The sequence below is a fragment of the Dendrobates tinctorius genome, unplaced genomic scaffold (assembly GCF_039654945.1).
Source record: "Dendrobates tinctorius isolate UK_male_01 unplaced genomic scaffold, ASM3965494v1 ptg000491l, whole genome shotgun sequence".
Taxonomy (NCBI): domain Eukaryota; kingdom Metazoa; phylum Chordata; class Amphibia; order Anura; family Dendrobatidae; genus Dendrobates; species Dendrobates tinctorius.
The window spans coordinates 519,700-537,285 of record NW_027362152.1 but is presented as its reverse complement, the minus strand read 5'-3'; the positions used below and the strand labels follow the sequence as shown (position 1 = coordinate 537,285).

General features: G+C 46.5%; 1 protein-coding gene across 1 annotated transcript in view; it reads left to right on the top strand.

Moving 5' to 3' along the window:
• The window catches only part of LOC141078040 (uncharacterized), a 32,479-nt gene extending 17,840 nt beyond the window's left edge, over positions 1 to 14,639 (top strand). The window contains exon 7 of the mRNA XM_073564846.1: positions 12,977 to 14,639. Within this exon, the coding sequence (XP_073420947.1) occupies positions 12,977 to 14,586 (1,610 nt within the window). The 3' untranslated portion in view covers positions 14,587 to 14,639. The remainder of the gene's footprint in view (positions 1 to 12,976) is intronic.
• The last annotated feature ends 2,947 nt before the right edge of the window (positions 14,640 to 17,586 follow it).

Genomic DNA, 17,586 nt, shown 5'->3' with positions numbered 1-17,586 from the left:
AAAACGGCGCTCCTTCCCTTCCGAGCTCTGCCATGCACCCAAACAGTAGTTTACCCCCACATATGGGGTGTCAGAATACTCAGGACAAATAGCACAATAACTTTTGGAGTCTTGTTACCCTTGGAAATTAAAAAATTGGGGGTGAAAATCATTTTTTGGAAAAAATGATTTTTTAATTTTACGGCTCTATCTTATAAACTTCTGTGAAGCCCTTGGGGGTTCAAAGTGCTCACCACACATTTGGATAAGTTCCTCGGGGGTCTAGTTTCCAAAATGGGGTCACTTGTGGGGGGTTTCCACTGTTTAGGTACATCATGGGCTCTCCAAACGTGACATGGCGTCCGATCTCAATTCCAGACAATTTAACATTCAAAACCTCAAATGATGCTCCTTCCCTTCTGAGCACTGCCGTGCGCCTAAAGATGGGTCTTCCTCTACCCATGGGGTATCGGTGTACTCAGGAGAAATTACACAGCAAATATTGTGCTTCATTTTCTCCTGATAGCCTTGACAAAATAAAATTAATTGTGTCCAAAGTAAAATCTTTGGGAAAAAAAAGTTAAATGTTCATTTTTTCCTTCCACATTGCTTCAATTCTCGTGAAGCACCTGAAGGGTTAATAAACTTCTTGAATGTGGTTTTCAGCACCTTGACGGGGGGAAGTTTTTAGAATGGTGTCACTTTTGGGTATTTTCTGTTATATTGACCCCTCAAAGTGACTTCAAATGTGAGGTGGTCCCTAAAAAATGGTGTAAAAATGAGAAATCGCTGTTCAACTTTTAACCCTTATAACTTCCTGACAAACAAAATTGTTTCCCTAATTGTGCAGATGTAAAGTAGAAATGTGGGAAATGTTACTTATTACCTATTTTGTGTGACATCACTCTCTGATTTAAGGGCATAAAAATTACAAGTTTGGAAATTGCTAAATTTTCAAAATTTTTGACAAATCTCCGTTATTTTCATAAATAAACCTAAGTTATATCAAAAACTTTTTACCACTAACATGAAGTACAAAATGTCACAAAAAAACAATGTCAGAATCAGCGGGATCCGTTGGAGCGTTCCAGAGTTATAAGCACATAAAGTGACAGTGGTCCGATTTCAAGATTAAGGCCTGGTCATTAACCTACAAAGTGGCTTGGCCTTAAGGGGTTAATCTGTATTTGTAGTTTTCAGTGAATGAGATTCTCGTGCTCTGGGGCGGGGCTGTGGGCGGGGCTTTATGTGGTGCTCTGATCACATATTCATCTGTATTGGCTTATGACAGGTCGCTGACCCCTCACTGACCTGCCCCCATTATTACATAATGCATATAATAGCATTGATATTATTGGTGATAATGCCTATAATATTGTGGCTATTGTGAGGCTTAAAAAAAAAATTACATCCAGCAAAATGTCAACAGCAGCGCCTGTCCAGTAACCTCGATGTCTTATAGACGCTGCTGCGCAGGCGCCGCCATCGCCGGTGACATTTTGTGTTCTGAATCAGGCCCCATTATTAATATCTGACGTGTGTCACTTTATGTGGTGATAAATTATTCACAAAGGATAATAGGAAACAAATGGATCTTACAAATTATTTTCCAGCTTCGCACTGTACCCTACATACGATTGTACACTACTGTCTGGGCACATGGCAGTGTTCAGTGTTAAGGGCTAGCGGAATGCACCAAATAATGATGGTAAGAGGTGCGCTCGCTGCCCGGGGTCCACAGTGCAGAGATGTAACCTGCTGCTAGGTAATGGCGATAGCAGCACGCTCGGGTTACCTCACCCGGACTGTCCAAGGCGAACCCTGTTACTTCACAAGGTCACACTAATATGATATGAGCGCAAGCGATGTGGTCACAGAACTCTGCTCAGAGGCACGGAGTCAGAGTCCTTCTAGACCCACTTGCTCACAGAGCCGCTGCTGCGGCGCTAGAGAGTGACGAGTTATGAATGGGTCACCGTGGAGGAACAACAAAAAGCTAAGTCCCAGAAAACCAGAGAGGTTGGTAACTATGCAGATTGCAGATCCCTGATCTTAACCACACAACTAACAGTAGCAGTGGGGCGTTCCTACGATGTTCCTAGATGCCTCGTCACCGCCGGAGGACTACATAAACCTAAAGCAAGAAAAGGGAAAACTAACTGCCCCAGAGCAGACCCCAAAGGAATAGACAGCCCCCACACATGTATTGACGGTGAAGCAAGATGAAAACACAAACACAGGCAGGAAAATAGGCTGAGCAAACGATGGGGCCCAACTAACTAGAAAGGACAGGAAAGGAAAGCCACTGTCTGCAATCTGTCAAAAAACCCTACCAAAATAATGTCCAACACGTCTGATAGCACAATTAACCCTGAAGTCACTAGACTTCTCCCACTATGTCAGCACTCTGAAATATTCTGAAACAGAGCAAAAAGAGGCCAATCTAATAAAGGACAAAAAGGCAAATTGTCAAATACAGATAAATAGGAGTGGAAGTTCAGCATATCCCCAGCAGGGGCAAGCTGACCACACAAGAAACTAAATTGACCAACAATCGCAAGTGTGAACATTAGCAAAAAACAAACTTAACTTGAGAAGACTGGAAGAGAGCTGAAGTCCAAGACCTGAGAAGCAGACTGAATCACCAGCACCAGGATAGGGCGTCGGCTGTCTTATATCCAGTCTGATACTCCAGAGATCCAATCGTTATCCTCCTCATCAAGTGGCAGATCACTACCACTTAAACCGACCTCTCTACCTCCTGTCACCACCAGAGGGAGAACGGAAGGAGAACTCTCAACTGGTAGAGCAGAAAATGAGCTCATAACAGTGACGCTAGGAAAATGCTGTTCCCTATCACAGGGTGCAGCGGATAGACTTGTACCACCCGGAGAGATACAGGAGATATGGCGGCACTATGGCGCTAACCTCTGTGCTTAGACTGGAGCACTGTGGCACATGCTTTGCTACCATGAGGCGCTGATTCAAGCTAAACTAACCTTAACACATACGTATCAAATGGAGGGAGTCTTAATGAGTCAGTCACCAGTTTCATGCATCCATCATCACTCACACAAGTCTCAACAAAAGTCTATCTTAGCGCATGGCCGAGCAGCCATGCAAACCTTTTATAGCAGCATCCTTCCGGGGCCTTCCTGATGGTCCTATCCGAGCTGGAGAAGGACCTGAGCATGTGACCTCCGATCTCCAATGACAGATCGTCCCACGGGCATGCTCAGTGGGCCGAAAGGAGGACTCAGTCCCTGGAGTAGCTTGCTGCTGACCAGCATGCATTCCTGTAGCTGGACCAGAGGTGGCAGCAGCAACCAAACCCACAATGCTGGTCTGAGCAGAGCGCCGGGATCGACGAGTCTGCTGAGCAGGCTCCACTGCGGCCGGAGAGGAATGGGAGACCGCCGAAGGCAAATATCGGGATTCCTGCTGTGCAGCGACAGGAACCCGACTCCTAAAAATCAGAAGGGAAGGAGCGCCATTTAGCTATTTGAATGCAGATCTAGCTGGAATAGTTTGCAGACACAATGTATTGGGAGCACTGTTCATGGTCACCTGGCAGCTCAAAAGATGTCCGCCATGAACATGCTTGGCACTATCTTCTCTGCTTTCCATATCCCGAGGATTGCCTTGCTCATCGCCCTTTAACACCCTCACATGGATCTGACCTTACACTGGGACCCCTAGGCTTGGACCATAGTGTTACCTGCTATTCTGTGGTGTTAGATGGCAAGAAGAATAGTCAGGTAGCCGGGTCAGAACCAGAAGGACAGAATACAGAATCACAAGACACAAGAGTAGTCAGTAAACGGGCCACGGTCACAGCAGGAAACAAATACACAAGCCACAAGCTGAGCACAGAGGACTGAACCAGAGGAGAACAACGCTGCATCTGGCAGATTCCGGCCATGTGCTTTAGTAGGGTGTGGTACTTTCCAATTGGCTGAAGTAGGGAGCAGATTACTCCAGCTGGACAGCAGGAACAGATCCCAGATGAGATTGGACACACCATGTGCAGAAGCCCAAATATAACTAAATGACAGAAAACCAGAACAGTCGAAATCCTCATAAAGTGATTCCATTTTATAAGTTCACTGAGGGTTATAATCTATACACACGTGGTCAAAATTGTTGGTACCAGAAAAACCCACAGTGGTCACAGAAATAGCTTGAATCTGACAATATTATTTATTTATAAAACACCTTTGGTTCCATGGTGCTGTACATGAGAAGGGGTTACATACTTACAGTAAACTAACAATCACAGACTGATACAGAGGGGAGAGAGGACCCTGCCCTTTTATGCTACAGCATGGTGGGGAAGCAGACAGTAGGTTGGGGGGGTTGCAGCAGCTCCAGTGATGGTGCGGCGGTAGCTCCAGTAGTGGTGAGGAGGCAGCGGGGGTCATTGCAGCCTGTAACCTTTCTTGAAGAGGTGGGTTTTCAGGTTCCTTCTGAAGGACCAGAGTGTGGTTGATAGCCGGACGTGTTGGGACAAGGAATTCCAGAGGATGGGGGCTATTCAGGAGATGTCTTAGAGACGGTTGGATGAGGAGCGAGTAAGTGTGGAGGAGAGTAGGAGGTCTTGGGTGGACCGGAGATTATGTGGGGGAAGGTATCGGGAGATTAGTTCAGACATATGGGGGAGACAGGTTATAGATGGCCTTGTAGGTCAGTGTTAGTAATTTGAATTGGATATTCTTAGGGAATGGGGGCCAGTGAAGAGATTTGCAGAGGGGAGAAGTGGAGGAGTAGCAAGGAGAGAGATGAATTAGTCGGGCGGCAGAGTTAAGGATGGACAGGAGAGGTTGCGAGGGTGTTAGCAGGGAGGCCACAGAAAAGGGTGTTGCAATAGTCAAGACGGGAGATGATGAGACCATGCACAAGCATTTTAGTAGAGTGAGGGTTGAGGAAGGGACAGATTCTGGAAATATTTTTGAGCTGGAGGCGGCAGGAGGTGCAGAGAGCTTGGATGTGCGGTTTGAAGGAAAGGGTAGAGTCAAGGGTTACTCTGAGGCAGCGGACCTCCGGTACGAGGGAAAGTGTGATGTCGTCAATTGTTATAGATAGGTAAGGTAAGGTTTTTCTCATATGGGGGGAAAGATGATCAGTTCAGATTTGTCACCATTCAGCTTGGAGAAGCGGGAGGAGAAGGAGGATATGGCCGATAGATACTCTGGGATTCTGGAGAGCAGAGAGGTGACGTCTGGGCCAGAGAGGTAAATCTGAGTATCGTTGGCATAAAGGTGCTACTGGAATCCGTGGGACTTTATGAGTTGCCCCAGGCCAAGTGTATAGATTGAGAAGAGTAGGGGTCCTAGAATAGAGCCTTGGGGGACTCCAACAGAGAGAGGGTGGGAGTGGGAGACGCTGAATGTGCAGTTGGAGAGGTATGAGGAGATCCAGGATAGGCCGAGGTCTTTGATGCCAAAGGAAGAGAGGATCCGTAGTAGGAGGCAGTGGTCAACTGTGTCGAAGGCAGAGGACAGGTCTAGAAGCAGGAGTATAGAGTATTGTTCGTTTACTTTGGCTGTAAGTAGGTTGTTAGTAATTTTGGTCAGGGCTGTCTCAGTGGAGTGGTGGGGGCGAAACCCAGATTGTAGATTGTCAAAGAGCAGCTTAGATGAGAGATGAGAGGAAAGTTCAGCGTGGACGTGTTGCTCCAGGAGTTTGGAAGTGAGTGGGAGCAGTGATATTGGGCGATAGCTGGACATAGCGGTTGGGTCGAGGGTTGGCTTTTTAAGGATAGGCGTGATTGTGGCATGTTTGGAAGCAGAAGGGAAAGTACCAGAAGTTAGTGATAGGTTGAAGAGGTGGGTTAGGGATGGGATAAGAGTGGTGGTGAGGTTGGGGAGGAGGTGGGATGGGATGGGGTCGAGTGCACAAGTGGTGAGGTGTGATTTGGAGAGTAGATGAGCAAGCTCCCCTTCAGTGATGATGGATAAGGAGGTTAAGGAGTTTGGGCATTGGTCTGGTATACAAAGGGGTTGTGGTGGTTGAATAATAAAGACTTGCCGTGTTTGGTCTATCTTGTTTTTTAAGTGCGTGGCAAAGTCCTCAGCAGAGATTAGGGAAGTTGGAGGGGGCAGTGGTGGGCGGAGGAGGGAGTTAAAGTATTGAACAACTGTTTAGGGTTGTGGGATAAGGAAGATACAAGGGATGTAAAGAAGGCCTGTTTAGCAGAGGTGAGAGCTGATTTGAATGCAAGTGTTGCTTGTTTGAGTGCAGTGAAGTCGTTATGTGAGTGCATTTTCTTCCAGCGCCGTTCAGCAAAAAGAGTAATTAAAAAATCTATGAAATGGAAAACTGGGTATTTTGCGTGCACTCTAGTCAAATATAGATGAGGTGCAGGTGCAACGGACCAGTAGGTCCTAATTACAAGTTAATTAAATTCACCGCACACTCAAAGAGACTTTATGCAAATAGGTGTTCATTTTATTTCATGTGGGAGCCAAACAGGAATATAGCACACAGTGGAAGCGATATAAATAATAGACGATTTTTGTGATTTGTTTATCTGTTTTTGTCAATCTCTGATATATCTCTCTTTATATTTCAGCGATAATATGATAAAGGCTCGGGCTGAGCCGAAACTTCTTTTATTTATATCGCTTCCACTGTGTGTTATATTCCTGTTTGGCTCCCACATGTAATAAAATGAACACCTATTTGCATAAAGTCTCTTTGAGTGTGCGGTGAATTTAATTAACTTATGAAATGGAAAAGTCAGACTTTGCTTTTCAACCATGCTTCCACAGAATTTAAAAAAAGGAGACTCATGACATCGGCCTGGACAGAAATGATGGGACCCCTGAAAACAATGTGACAAAGGGACATGTGAAATCACGGTGTGTCCACTAATTATCATCACAGGTGTCTACAATCCTGGAATCAGTGAGTGGCCTGTATAGAGGCTACAGATACTCACTGTGCTGTGTGGTGACATGGTGTGTATCACACTCATCATGGACCAGAGGAAGCAAAGAAAAGAGTTGTCTCAGGAGATTAGAAAGAAAATTATAGACAACCATGTCACAGGTAAAAGTTATAAGACCATCTCCAAGCAGCTTGATGTCCCTGTGACTACAGTTGCACATATTATTTAGAAATGTAAGCTCCATGGGACTGTAGCCGACCTCCCTGGATGTGGCCGCAAGAGGAACATTGATGACCACCTTGAACTGTCCTCCCACCTCTCTTCTTGCTCCCTCCTTGACCGATTACAATCTGGCTTCCGGCCACCCCACTCCACTGAAACTGCCCTAACTAAGGTCACTAATGACCTACTAGCCGCCAAGGCCAAGCGACACTACTCTGTCCTCCTCCCCCTGGACCTGTCGTCTGCCTTTGGCACAGTGGACCATTCCCTATTACTACATACCCTCTCATTTCTTGGTATCACAGACTTGGCCCTATCTTGGATTGCGTCATACCTAACAGACCGGACATTCAGCGTCTCCCACTCGCACACCCCCTCACCACGTCTCCTATCTGTCGGAGTCCTGCAAGGTTCAGTCCTAGGGCCCCTGCTTTTCTCCATTTACACCTTCGGCCTCGAACAGCTCATAGAATCTCATGGCTTTCAGTATCACTTCTATGCTGATGACACAGATCTACATCTCTGGACCAGATATCACCTCCCTACTAACCAGAGTCCCACAATGTCTGTCCGCTATTTCATCCTTCTCCGCTAGATTTCTAAAACTTAATATGGACAAAACAGAAATCATCATCTTTCCCCCATCTCACGTGACCCCCCCAACAGACCTATCCATTAAAGTAAATGGCTGCCCACTCTCTCCAGTCCCACAAGCTCGCTGCCTCGGAGTTATCCTTGACACTGATCTCTTTCAAACCGCATATCCAAGCCCTTTCCCCTTCCTGCCGACTTCAACTCAAAAATATTTCACAGATCCGTACATTCCTCAACCAAGAATCCGCAAAACCCTAGTCCATGCCCTCATCATCTCCCGCCTTGACTATTGCAACCTCATGCTCTGTGGCCTCCTCTCTAACACTCGCACGCCTCCAATCTATTCTAAACTCTGCTGCCCGACTAATCCACCTGTCCCCCGGCTATTCCCCGGCCTCTCCCCTCTGTCATTCCCTGCACTGGCTCCCCATTACCCAAAGACTCCAGTTCAAAACCCTAACCATGACATACAAAGCCATCCACAACCTGAGTCCTCCAGACATCTGTGACCTCATCTCCCGGTACTTACCTGCACGAAACTTCCGATCCTCACAAGATCTCCTGTACTCCCCTCTTATCTCCTCTTCCCACAATCGCATACAAGACTTCTCCCGCACATCCCTCCTACTCTGGAACTCTCTACCACAACATATCAGACTCCTACCATGTAAACCTTCAAAAAGAACCTGAAGACCTACCTCTTCAGACAAGCCTACAACCTGCAGTAACCACCGATCCACCAAACTGCTGCACGACCAGCTCTACCCTCGCCTACTGTATCCTCACCCATCCCTTGTAGATTGTGAGCCCTCGCGGGCAGGGTCCTCTCTCCTCCTGTACCTGTCGTGACTTGTATTGTTTAAGATTACTGTACTTGTATGTATTATGTATACCCCTCCTCACATGTAAAGCGCCATGGAATAAATGGCGCTATAATAAATAATAATAAAGACAAATCAAAGAGACGGATAATACGAATGGTAACAAAAGAGCAGCCATCTGGAAAAGGCAACCCTCAAACACGAGACAACCGGAGCAGTTTGCTCTTGAGGAGTGGGCCAAAATACCTGTCGAGAGGTGCAGAAGTCTCATTGACAGTTACAGGAATTGTTTGATTGCGGTGATTGCCTCAAAAGGTTGTGCAACAAAATATTAACCCTTTCGCGCCAGAGCCTGTTTTTGCCTTCGTGACCGGGCCAATTTTGTTTCAATTCTGACCAGTGTCACTTTATGAGGTCATAACTCTAAAAAGCTTCAACGAATCCTGGTGATTCTGAGATTGTTTTGCAAACAGAATTTTTTTGTTAGGAAGATATAAGGGTTAAAAGTTGACCAGCGATTTCTCATTTTTACTAAATTTACAAAACTATTTTTTTAGGGACCACTTCACATTTGAAGTGAATTTGAGGGGTCAATATGACATAAAATACCCAAAAGTGACACCATTCTAAAAACTGCACCCCTCAAGGTGCTCAAAACCACATTCAAGAAGTTTATTAACCCTTCAGGTGCTTCACAGGAATGAATAGAATGTGGAAGGAAAAAAATAAACATTTTCTTTTCTGTCACAAAAATTTTCCTTTAGACCTAATTTTTTTTTACTTTTGCTAGAGTAACAGTTTTGTTTTGCAATTTCTCCTGAGTATGCCGATACCACATGTGGAGAAAATCTACTGTTTGGGTGCACGGCAGGTCTCGGAAGGGAAGGAGCGCCATTTGATTTTTGAATGTAAAATATGCTGGAATAATTAGCGGTTGCCATGTCGTGTTTGGAGAGCCCCTGATGTGCCTAAACAGTGAAAACCAACCACACGTGACCCCATTTTGGAAACTAGACCCCTTAGGGAACTTATCCATATGTGCATTGAGCACTTTGAACCCACAGGTGCTCCACAGAAGTTTTAAAATGTAGAGCCGTTCATTTCCAAAACGGGGTCACTTCAGGGGGGATTCTGCTGTTATGGCACTTTGGAGAGCCACTAAGTGTCAGAACAAGAGAATCCCCCCTGAAGTGACCCCATTTTCGTAATGACACCCCTCTAGGAATTCATCTATAGATATAGTGACCATTTTCACTACATGAATGATTTCCAGAAACACGTAGTGGAAGGTTTAGAGCAAAAATTGCAAAATTGTCATTGTAGTGCCCAATATATTGTGCCCAGCTTGTGTCTCTGGAGACCTCCCCCCACCTACCCCCGGAAATTGGTAAGTCAGCTCTACTCAAATGTGTCTGTCACTAAATAAACCAAATGCTTGAATGTCAAAACAGTTCAAAAACGTGGTTCTGTGTGGAAGATTGTAAAGCCGTCATGGAGGCATAAGGCTGGCAATGATGGGCATTGTGGGTAATAATAGCGGGGATCATGCCTCATTCCTCTCTAGGAACATACACGACATCATCTCTGGGGGTTCTTTCTTGTTTCAGTTACTGGGATGAGTGCAATAAAATGTCGCTCAGTGAGCCTTCTGACATCTTCAGATTCTAAAGGATTGGCGGGGACAAAATTTTCAAAAACAAGACTTTTAGTGACCTTTTCCCGATAATCAAGGAAAGGATCTGCATTTCCGGCTTTTTTGTATAACGCAAAAGAATTACCGTACATACTCGTGTATAAGCCGAGACTTTCAGCCCATTTTTTTTTGGGCTGAAAGTCCTCCTCTCGGCTTATACATGAGTCATATACCGGAGAGGGAGGGGGAGCGGGGGTGTCAGAGATCATACTCACCCCCTCCTGGCTCCTCTCTGCAGCCCCCCTGCTTGTTCCATGTTCTCGGTGCAGCTGCTCTTCCTGCTTCAGCGGTCACGTGGTACCGGTCATTAAACTCATGAATATGTGCATATTTATGACGTTAATGAGCAGTACCACGTGACCGCTGAAGCAGGAAAAGCCGCTGCGCTGAGAGCATGGAACAAGCAGGGGGGCTGCAGAGAGGAGCCAGAGGAGGGTATGAGTATGAATGGGGGGAGTCATATTCACCTGTCCCCGTTTCAGAGCCGGCAAAGCTGATGAGCAGCGGGCTGTAGGAGGTGAGTATACAGTTTTGTTTTGTTTTTTACGGAGGCAGCAGCAGCAACATGATGGGGCCACTCACTGTCCTCATTATCTGTGGCCACTCACTGTGCAGCATTATCTGGGGCCACACACTGTGCAGCATTATCTGGGGCCACTCACTGTGCAGCATTATCTGGGGCCACTCACTGTGCAGCATTATCTGGGGCCACACGCTGTGCAGCATTATCTGGGGCCACTCGCTGTGCAGCATTATCTGGGGCCACTCGCTGTGCAGCATTATCTGGGGCCACTCACTGTGCAGCATTATCTGGGGCCACACACTGTGCAGCATTATCTGGGACCACTCACTGTGCAGCATTATCTGGGGCCACACGCTGTGCAGCATTATCTGGGGCCACACGCTGTGCAGCATTATCTGGGGCCACTTGCTGTGCAGCATTATCTGGGGCCACACACTGTGCAGCATTATCTGGGGCCACACACTGTGCAGCATTATCTGGGGCCACTCACTGTGCAGCATTATCTGGGGCCACACACTGTGCAGCATTATCTGGGGCCACTCACTGTGCAGCATTATCTGAGGCCACACACTGTGCAGCATTATCTGGGGCCACACACTGTGCAGCATTATATGGGGCCACTCACTGTGCAGCATTATCTGAGGCCACACACTGTGCAGCATTATCTGAGGCCACACACTGTGCAGCATTATCTGAGGCCACTCACTGTGCAGCATTATCTGGGGCCACTCACTGTGCAGCATTATCTGGGGCCACTCACTGTGCAGCATTATCTGAGGCCACTCACTGTGCAGCATTATCTGGGACCACTCACTGTGCAGCATTATCTGGGACCACTCACTGTGCAGCATTATCTGGGACCACTCACTGTGCAGCATTATCTGGGACCACTCACTGTGCAGCATTATCTGGGGCCACTCACTGTGCAGCATTATCTGAGGCCACACACTGTGCAGCATTATCTGGGGCCACACACTGTGCAGCATTATCTGGGGCCACACACTGTGCAGCATTATCTGGGGCCACACACTGTGCAGCATTATCTGGGGCCACTCACTGTGCAGCATTATCTGGGGTCACTCACTGTGCAGCATTATCTGGGGCCACTCACTGTGCAGCATTATCTGGGGCCACACACTGTGCAGCATTATCTGGGGCCACACACTGCAGCATTATCTGGGGCCACACACTGTGCAGCATTATCTGGGGCCACTCACTGTGCAGCATTATCTGGGGCCACACGCTGTGCAGCATTATCTGGGGCCACACGCTGTGCAGCATTATCTGGGGCCACTCGCTGTGCAGCATTATCTGGGGCCACACACTGCAGCGTTATCTGGGACCACTCACTGTGCAGCATTATCTGGGGCCACACACAGCAGCATTATCTGGGGCCACACACTGTGCAGCATTATCTGGGGCCACTCACTGTGCAGCATTATCTGGCTCCACTCACTGCAGCATTATCTGGGGCCACTCACTGTGCAGCATTATCTGGGGCCACACACTGTGCAGCATTATCTGGGGCCACTCACTGTGCAGCATTATCTGTGGCCACACACTGCAGCATTATCTGGGGCCACTCACTGTGCAGCATTATCTGGGGCCACACACAGCAGCATTATCTGGGGCCACTCACTGTGCAGCGTTATCTGGGGCCACTCACTGTGCAGCGTTATCTGGGGCCACACACTGCAGCATTATCTAGGGCCACACACTGCAGCAAAACTGGGATGTTGGATTGTGCTCCAGGAGACACACACCGCAAATTAAGTGGGTTCTTCTCACTATAATATTGCTAAATACAGGGATCCTAAATGTTGTTTGCGCACACTGCAAGACTCCGAAGTGAGAGCGGATTTTGCTGGATCGGTTTATAGAAATCTTGTTGCTTTTCAGCAGCCTTTGAGCCACTAATAGTGTGGGAACCTCTGTTTTTCCACTGACAGATGATGGACCGGAGTGGGGACTTGTTTTTTGTGAGATAAGAATTGGTATTATTTTCGCCTACATAACATTGATTGGTTTCTTTTTATTCGATATTTGGGAGGCAAAATGAACAAACAGTTGAACACCACACACTACTGGTTCATCCAACAAGGTTTTCTATTAGACTGTGAACTCTCATTGTCTTGGTAAATAATTAAAGTTTTTTACATAACTTGCCATTTTTATGGATAGTATAAGTATAAATGTTCAAAAATATAAAACTCAAAGATATTTTATTACAAAATAATAATTGTTTTTTATCTTAGCAGATGACTGTAGCAGGAGATCAGAGGGACAGCTGACATCCTCAATTTTTAAGTCAGATGATCTTGAGATCCTACAAGATACAACTGAAGTGATTGTTATTACTCCAGATATATCATCATCCATTCTCAGCAAAGATCTGTCATCTGATCCTATGAAACAGGTCCCATCTTCAGATTCATTACTGACTACTAAGGAAAATCAAAGTCACAAAAGAGGCATTAAAGAACAAACTGCTCCTAAAGCAAATAAGTCATTTTCATGTTCAGAATGTGGAAAATGTTTTAACAAAAAATGGAATCTTGAGCAACACCAAAGAATCCACACAGGGGAGAAGCCTTTTTCATGTTCAGAATGTGGGAAATGTTTTAACCATAAAGGGACTCTTGAGCAACACCAAAGAACCCACATTTGGAAGAAGCCTTTTTCATGTTCAGAATGTGAGAAATGTTTTAGCCAGAAATTATATTTGGTTAATCACCAGAGAACTCACACAGGGGAGAAGCCTTTTTCATGTTCAGAATGTGGGAAATGTTTTGACCATAAATGGAAACTTACGCTACACCAAAGAACCCACATACGGGAGAAGCCTTTTTCATGTTCTGAATGTGGGAAATGTTTTAACAAGAAATCATATTTGGTTTATCACCAGAGAACTCACACAGGGGAGAAGCCTTTTTCATGTTCAGAATGTGGGAAATGTTTTAACCAGAAATCATATTTGGTTAATCACCAGAGAACTCACACAGGGGAGAAGCCTTTTTCATGTTCAGAATGTGGGAAATGTTTTAAATTGAAATCTGTTCTTGATTACCATCAGAGAACTCACACAGGGGAGAAGCCTTTTTCATGTTCAGAATGTGGGAAATGTTTTACACAGAAATCAGATTTGGTTTATCATCAGAGAACTCACACAGGGGAGAAGCCTTTTTCATGTTCAGAATGTGGGAAATGTTGTATCCAGAAATCAGATTTAGTTAAGCATCAGAGAACTCACACAGGGGAGAAGCCTTTTTTATGTTCAAAATGTGGGAAATGTTTTACACAGAGATCAGATTTGGTTTATCATCAGAGAACTCACACAGGGGAGAAGCCTTTTTCATGTTCAGAATGTGGGAAATGTTGTATCCAGAAATCAGATTTAGTTAAGCATCAGAGAACTCACACAGGGGAGAAGCCTTTTTCATGTTCAGAATGTGGGAAATGTTTTACACAGAAATCAGATTTGGTTTATCATCAGAGAACTCACACAGTGGAGAAGCCTTTTTCATGTTCAGAATGTGGGAAATGTTTTAACCAGAAATCATATTTGGTTAATCACCAGAGAACTCACACAGGGGAGAAGCCTTTTTTATGTTCAAAATGTGGGAAATGTTTTAAATTGAAATCTGTTCTTGATTGCCATCAGAGAACTCACACAGGGGAGAAGCCTTTTTCATGTTCAGAATGTGGGAAATGTTTTAAGCAGAAATCACATTTGGTTAATCACCAGAGAACTCACACAGGGGAGAAGCCTTTTTCATGTTCAGAATGTGGGAAATGTTTTAAGCAGAAATCATATTTGGTTAAGCATCAGAGAACTCACACAAGGGAGAAGCCTTCATTTTCTTAATGTGGGAAATATTTTACTTGGAAATTAACTGTTAATAAACATCAGAGATGTCACATAGGGGAGAAGTCTTTTTTATATTCATAATGTTGGAATAGTTTTAACCAAAATTGAATCTTCTTAAATGGGTTGTCTCTTGTCATTCCTCATGTTTCCTGCCAAAAGCATAAAACTGAACTTTATTTATTCCAAATGTAAAACTATACCCAGAATTCACCCCCTGAAGATTAGTCAGTAGGTGACTAATAGAAAAAACATATACCCCACAGTTCAGTATATAGGGTGAGGTGACGTATACACACTCACTCTCCAAGCCTCTCATTTCTACGGGTTTCATCGTCCTCACCAAATGCGACTCATCAGGAGACTCTTTTAATATTGACCTATATTCAAGTGAGACTAGACAAAAAAACCCTAAAATCATGTTATCCGAAACAGTCAGAAAACTAGCCACATATTGGCAGATCCCAGACCTCAGACTATATACTGTGTAAGTTTATAAGCCCCTCCAGTGTCCGGAATAGATAGTATGTGACAATACAGTATAATTCTTGTGTTTTTCTCCTATAGGGACTGCCCTAGTTTGGTAATGTACCTGCTGTTAATTAGTAGTGCAGACAGATTGTCCTAGACTAAACTCAGTCTTCAGATGGCCCAATATGTACCACTCGGAAAACTCACCTGCTCCAAAAATCATTAGCAGCTTCTACCTAATGGCCATGCTGCGGTGTGTCAGGGATTGAGTGCAATATCGCTATACAGACACGGGATATGTGCAGTCATAATGTCTGGGAGATCTGTGCCATTATTTAGTATGAATATGGAAATTATCTCTGTAAGTTTATAAGCCCCTCCAGTGTCAGGAATAGATAGTATGTGACAATACCGTATATACCGCTCAGGGAACACTTACCTTTCAAAGTATAAAGTTTGAGGTCTGGGGTCGGCCAATATGTGGCTAGTTTTCTGACTGTTTCGGTTAACATGATACATGATTTTAGTGTTTTCTTCCTCTAGTCTCACTTAAATATAGTTCAATACTAAATAGTCTCCTGATGAATGAATGATGAATCCAATGAATATTCACTTCTCTTAAGTAGCGGCACACGTGACCCCCTGCAGCAGCAGGAAGCCGGTGGCTGACACGGCGCGCTACTGAAGAGGAATGAATACTCGCTTTCTGTGCGCACAGTCCCGGTGAGTACTGCGGCAGCCGTGCTCTGCTTGTGAGCAATGCCTGATGTCCCTGCCATGTGCTGCATACAAGCATAAAGCAGTTGCTGCATCGGAGCAGACGCTGCGAGGGAGCGCAAGATAGGTAAGTGTAATATTTTGTGTTATTTTTAATGTTTTCTGATGGGGCCCTGCATACCAGGATGAAATGGGGGGCCCTGTATACCAGGATGAGATGGGGGCCCTGTATACCAGGATAGGGATGGGGGCGATAATTCCTGCCAGGATAGGGATGAGGGATCCATGCATACGAGGATAGGGATGAGGGGGCCATGCATACCAGGATAGGGATGAGGGATCCATGCATACCAGGGTGGGGATGAGGGGGCCATGCATACCAGGATAGGAACGAGGGGGCGATGCATACCAGGGTAGGGATGACGGATCCATGCATACGAGGATAGGGATGAGGGGGCCATGCATACCAGGATAGGGATGAGGGATCCATGCATACCAGGGTGGGGATGAGGGGGCCATGCATACCAGGATAGGGATGAGGGGGCCATGCATACCAGGATAGGGAAGGGGAGCCATGCATACCAGGGTAGGGATGAGGGGGCCATGCATACCAGGATGGGGACGAGGGGGCCATGCATACCAGGATGGGGACGAGGGGGCCATGCATACCAGGATGGGGACGAGGGGGCCATGCATACCAGGATGAGGACGAGGGGGCCATGCATACCAGGGTAGAGATGAGGGGGCTATGCATACCAGGATGGGGATGAGGGGGCATACATACCAGGGTGGGGATGGGAAGCCATGCATACCAGGGTGGGGATGAGGGATCCGTGCATACCAGGATAGGGATGAGGAATCCATGCATACCAGGATAGGGATGAGGGATCCATGCATAGCAGGATAGGGATGAGGGATCCATGCATACCAGGATAGGAACGAGGGGGCCATGCATACCAGGATGGGGATGAGGGGGCATTCATACCAGGATGGGGATGAGGGATCCATGCATACCAGGATAGGGATGAGGGATCCATGCATACCAGGATAGTGATGAGGGGGCCATGCATATCAGGATGGGGATGAGGGATCCATGCATACTTGGGTATGGATGAGGGGGCCATGCATACCAGGATAGGAATGAGGGGGCCATGCATATCAGGATGGGGATGAGGGATCCATGCATACCAGGGGTAGGGATGAGGAGCCATGCATACCAGGGTAGGGATGAGGGGGCCATGCATACCAGGCTAGGAATGAGGAGCCATGCATACCAGGGTAAGGATGAGGGGGCCATGCATACCAGGGTAGGGATGAGGGGGCCATGCATACCAGGGTAGGGATGAGGGGGCCATGCATACCAGGGTAGGGATGAGGGATCCATGCATACCAGGGTAGGGATGAGGGGGCCATGCATACCAGGGAAGGGATGAGGAGCCATGCATACCAGGGTAAGGATGAGAGGGCCATGCATACCAGGGTAGGGATGAGGGGGCCATGTATACCAGGGTAGGGATGAGGGGGCCATGCATGCCAGGGTAGGGATGAGGGGGCCATGCATGCCAGGGTAGGGATGAGGGGGCCATGCATACCAGGGTGGGGATGAGGGGGCCATGCATACCAGGGTGGGGATGAGGGGGCCATGCATACCAGGGTAGGGATGAGGGGGCCATGCATACCAGGGTAGGGATGAGGGGGCCATGCATATCAGGATGGGGATGAGGGATCCATGCATACTTGGGTAGGGATGAGGGGGCCATGCATACCAGGATGGGGATGAGGGATCCATGCTTACTTGGATAGGGATGAGGG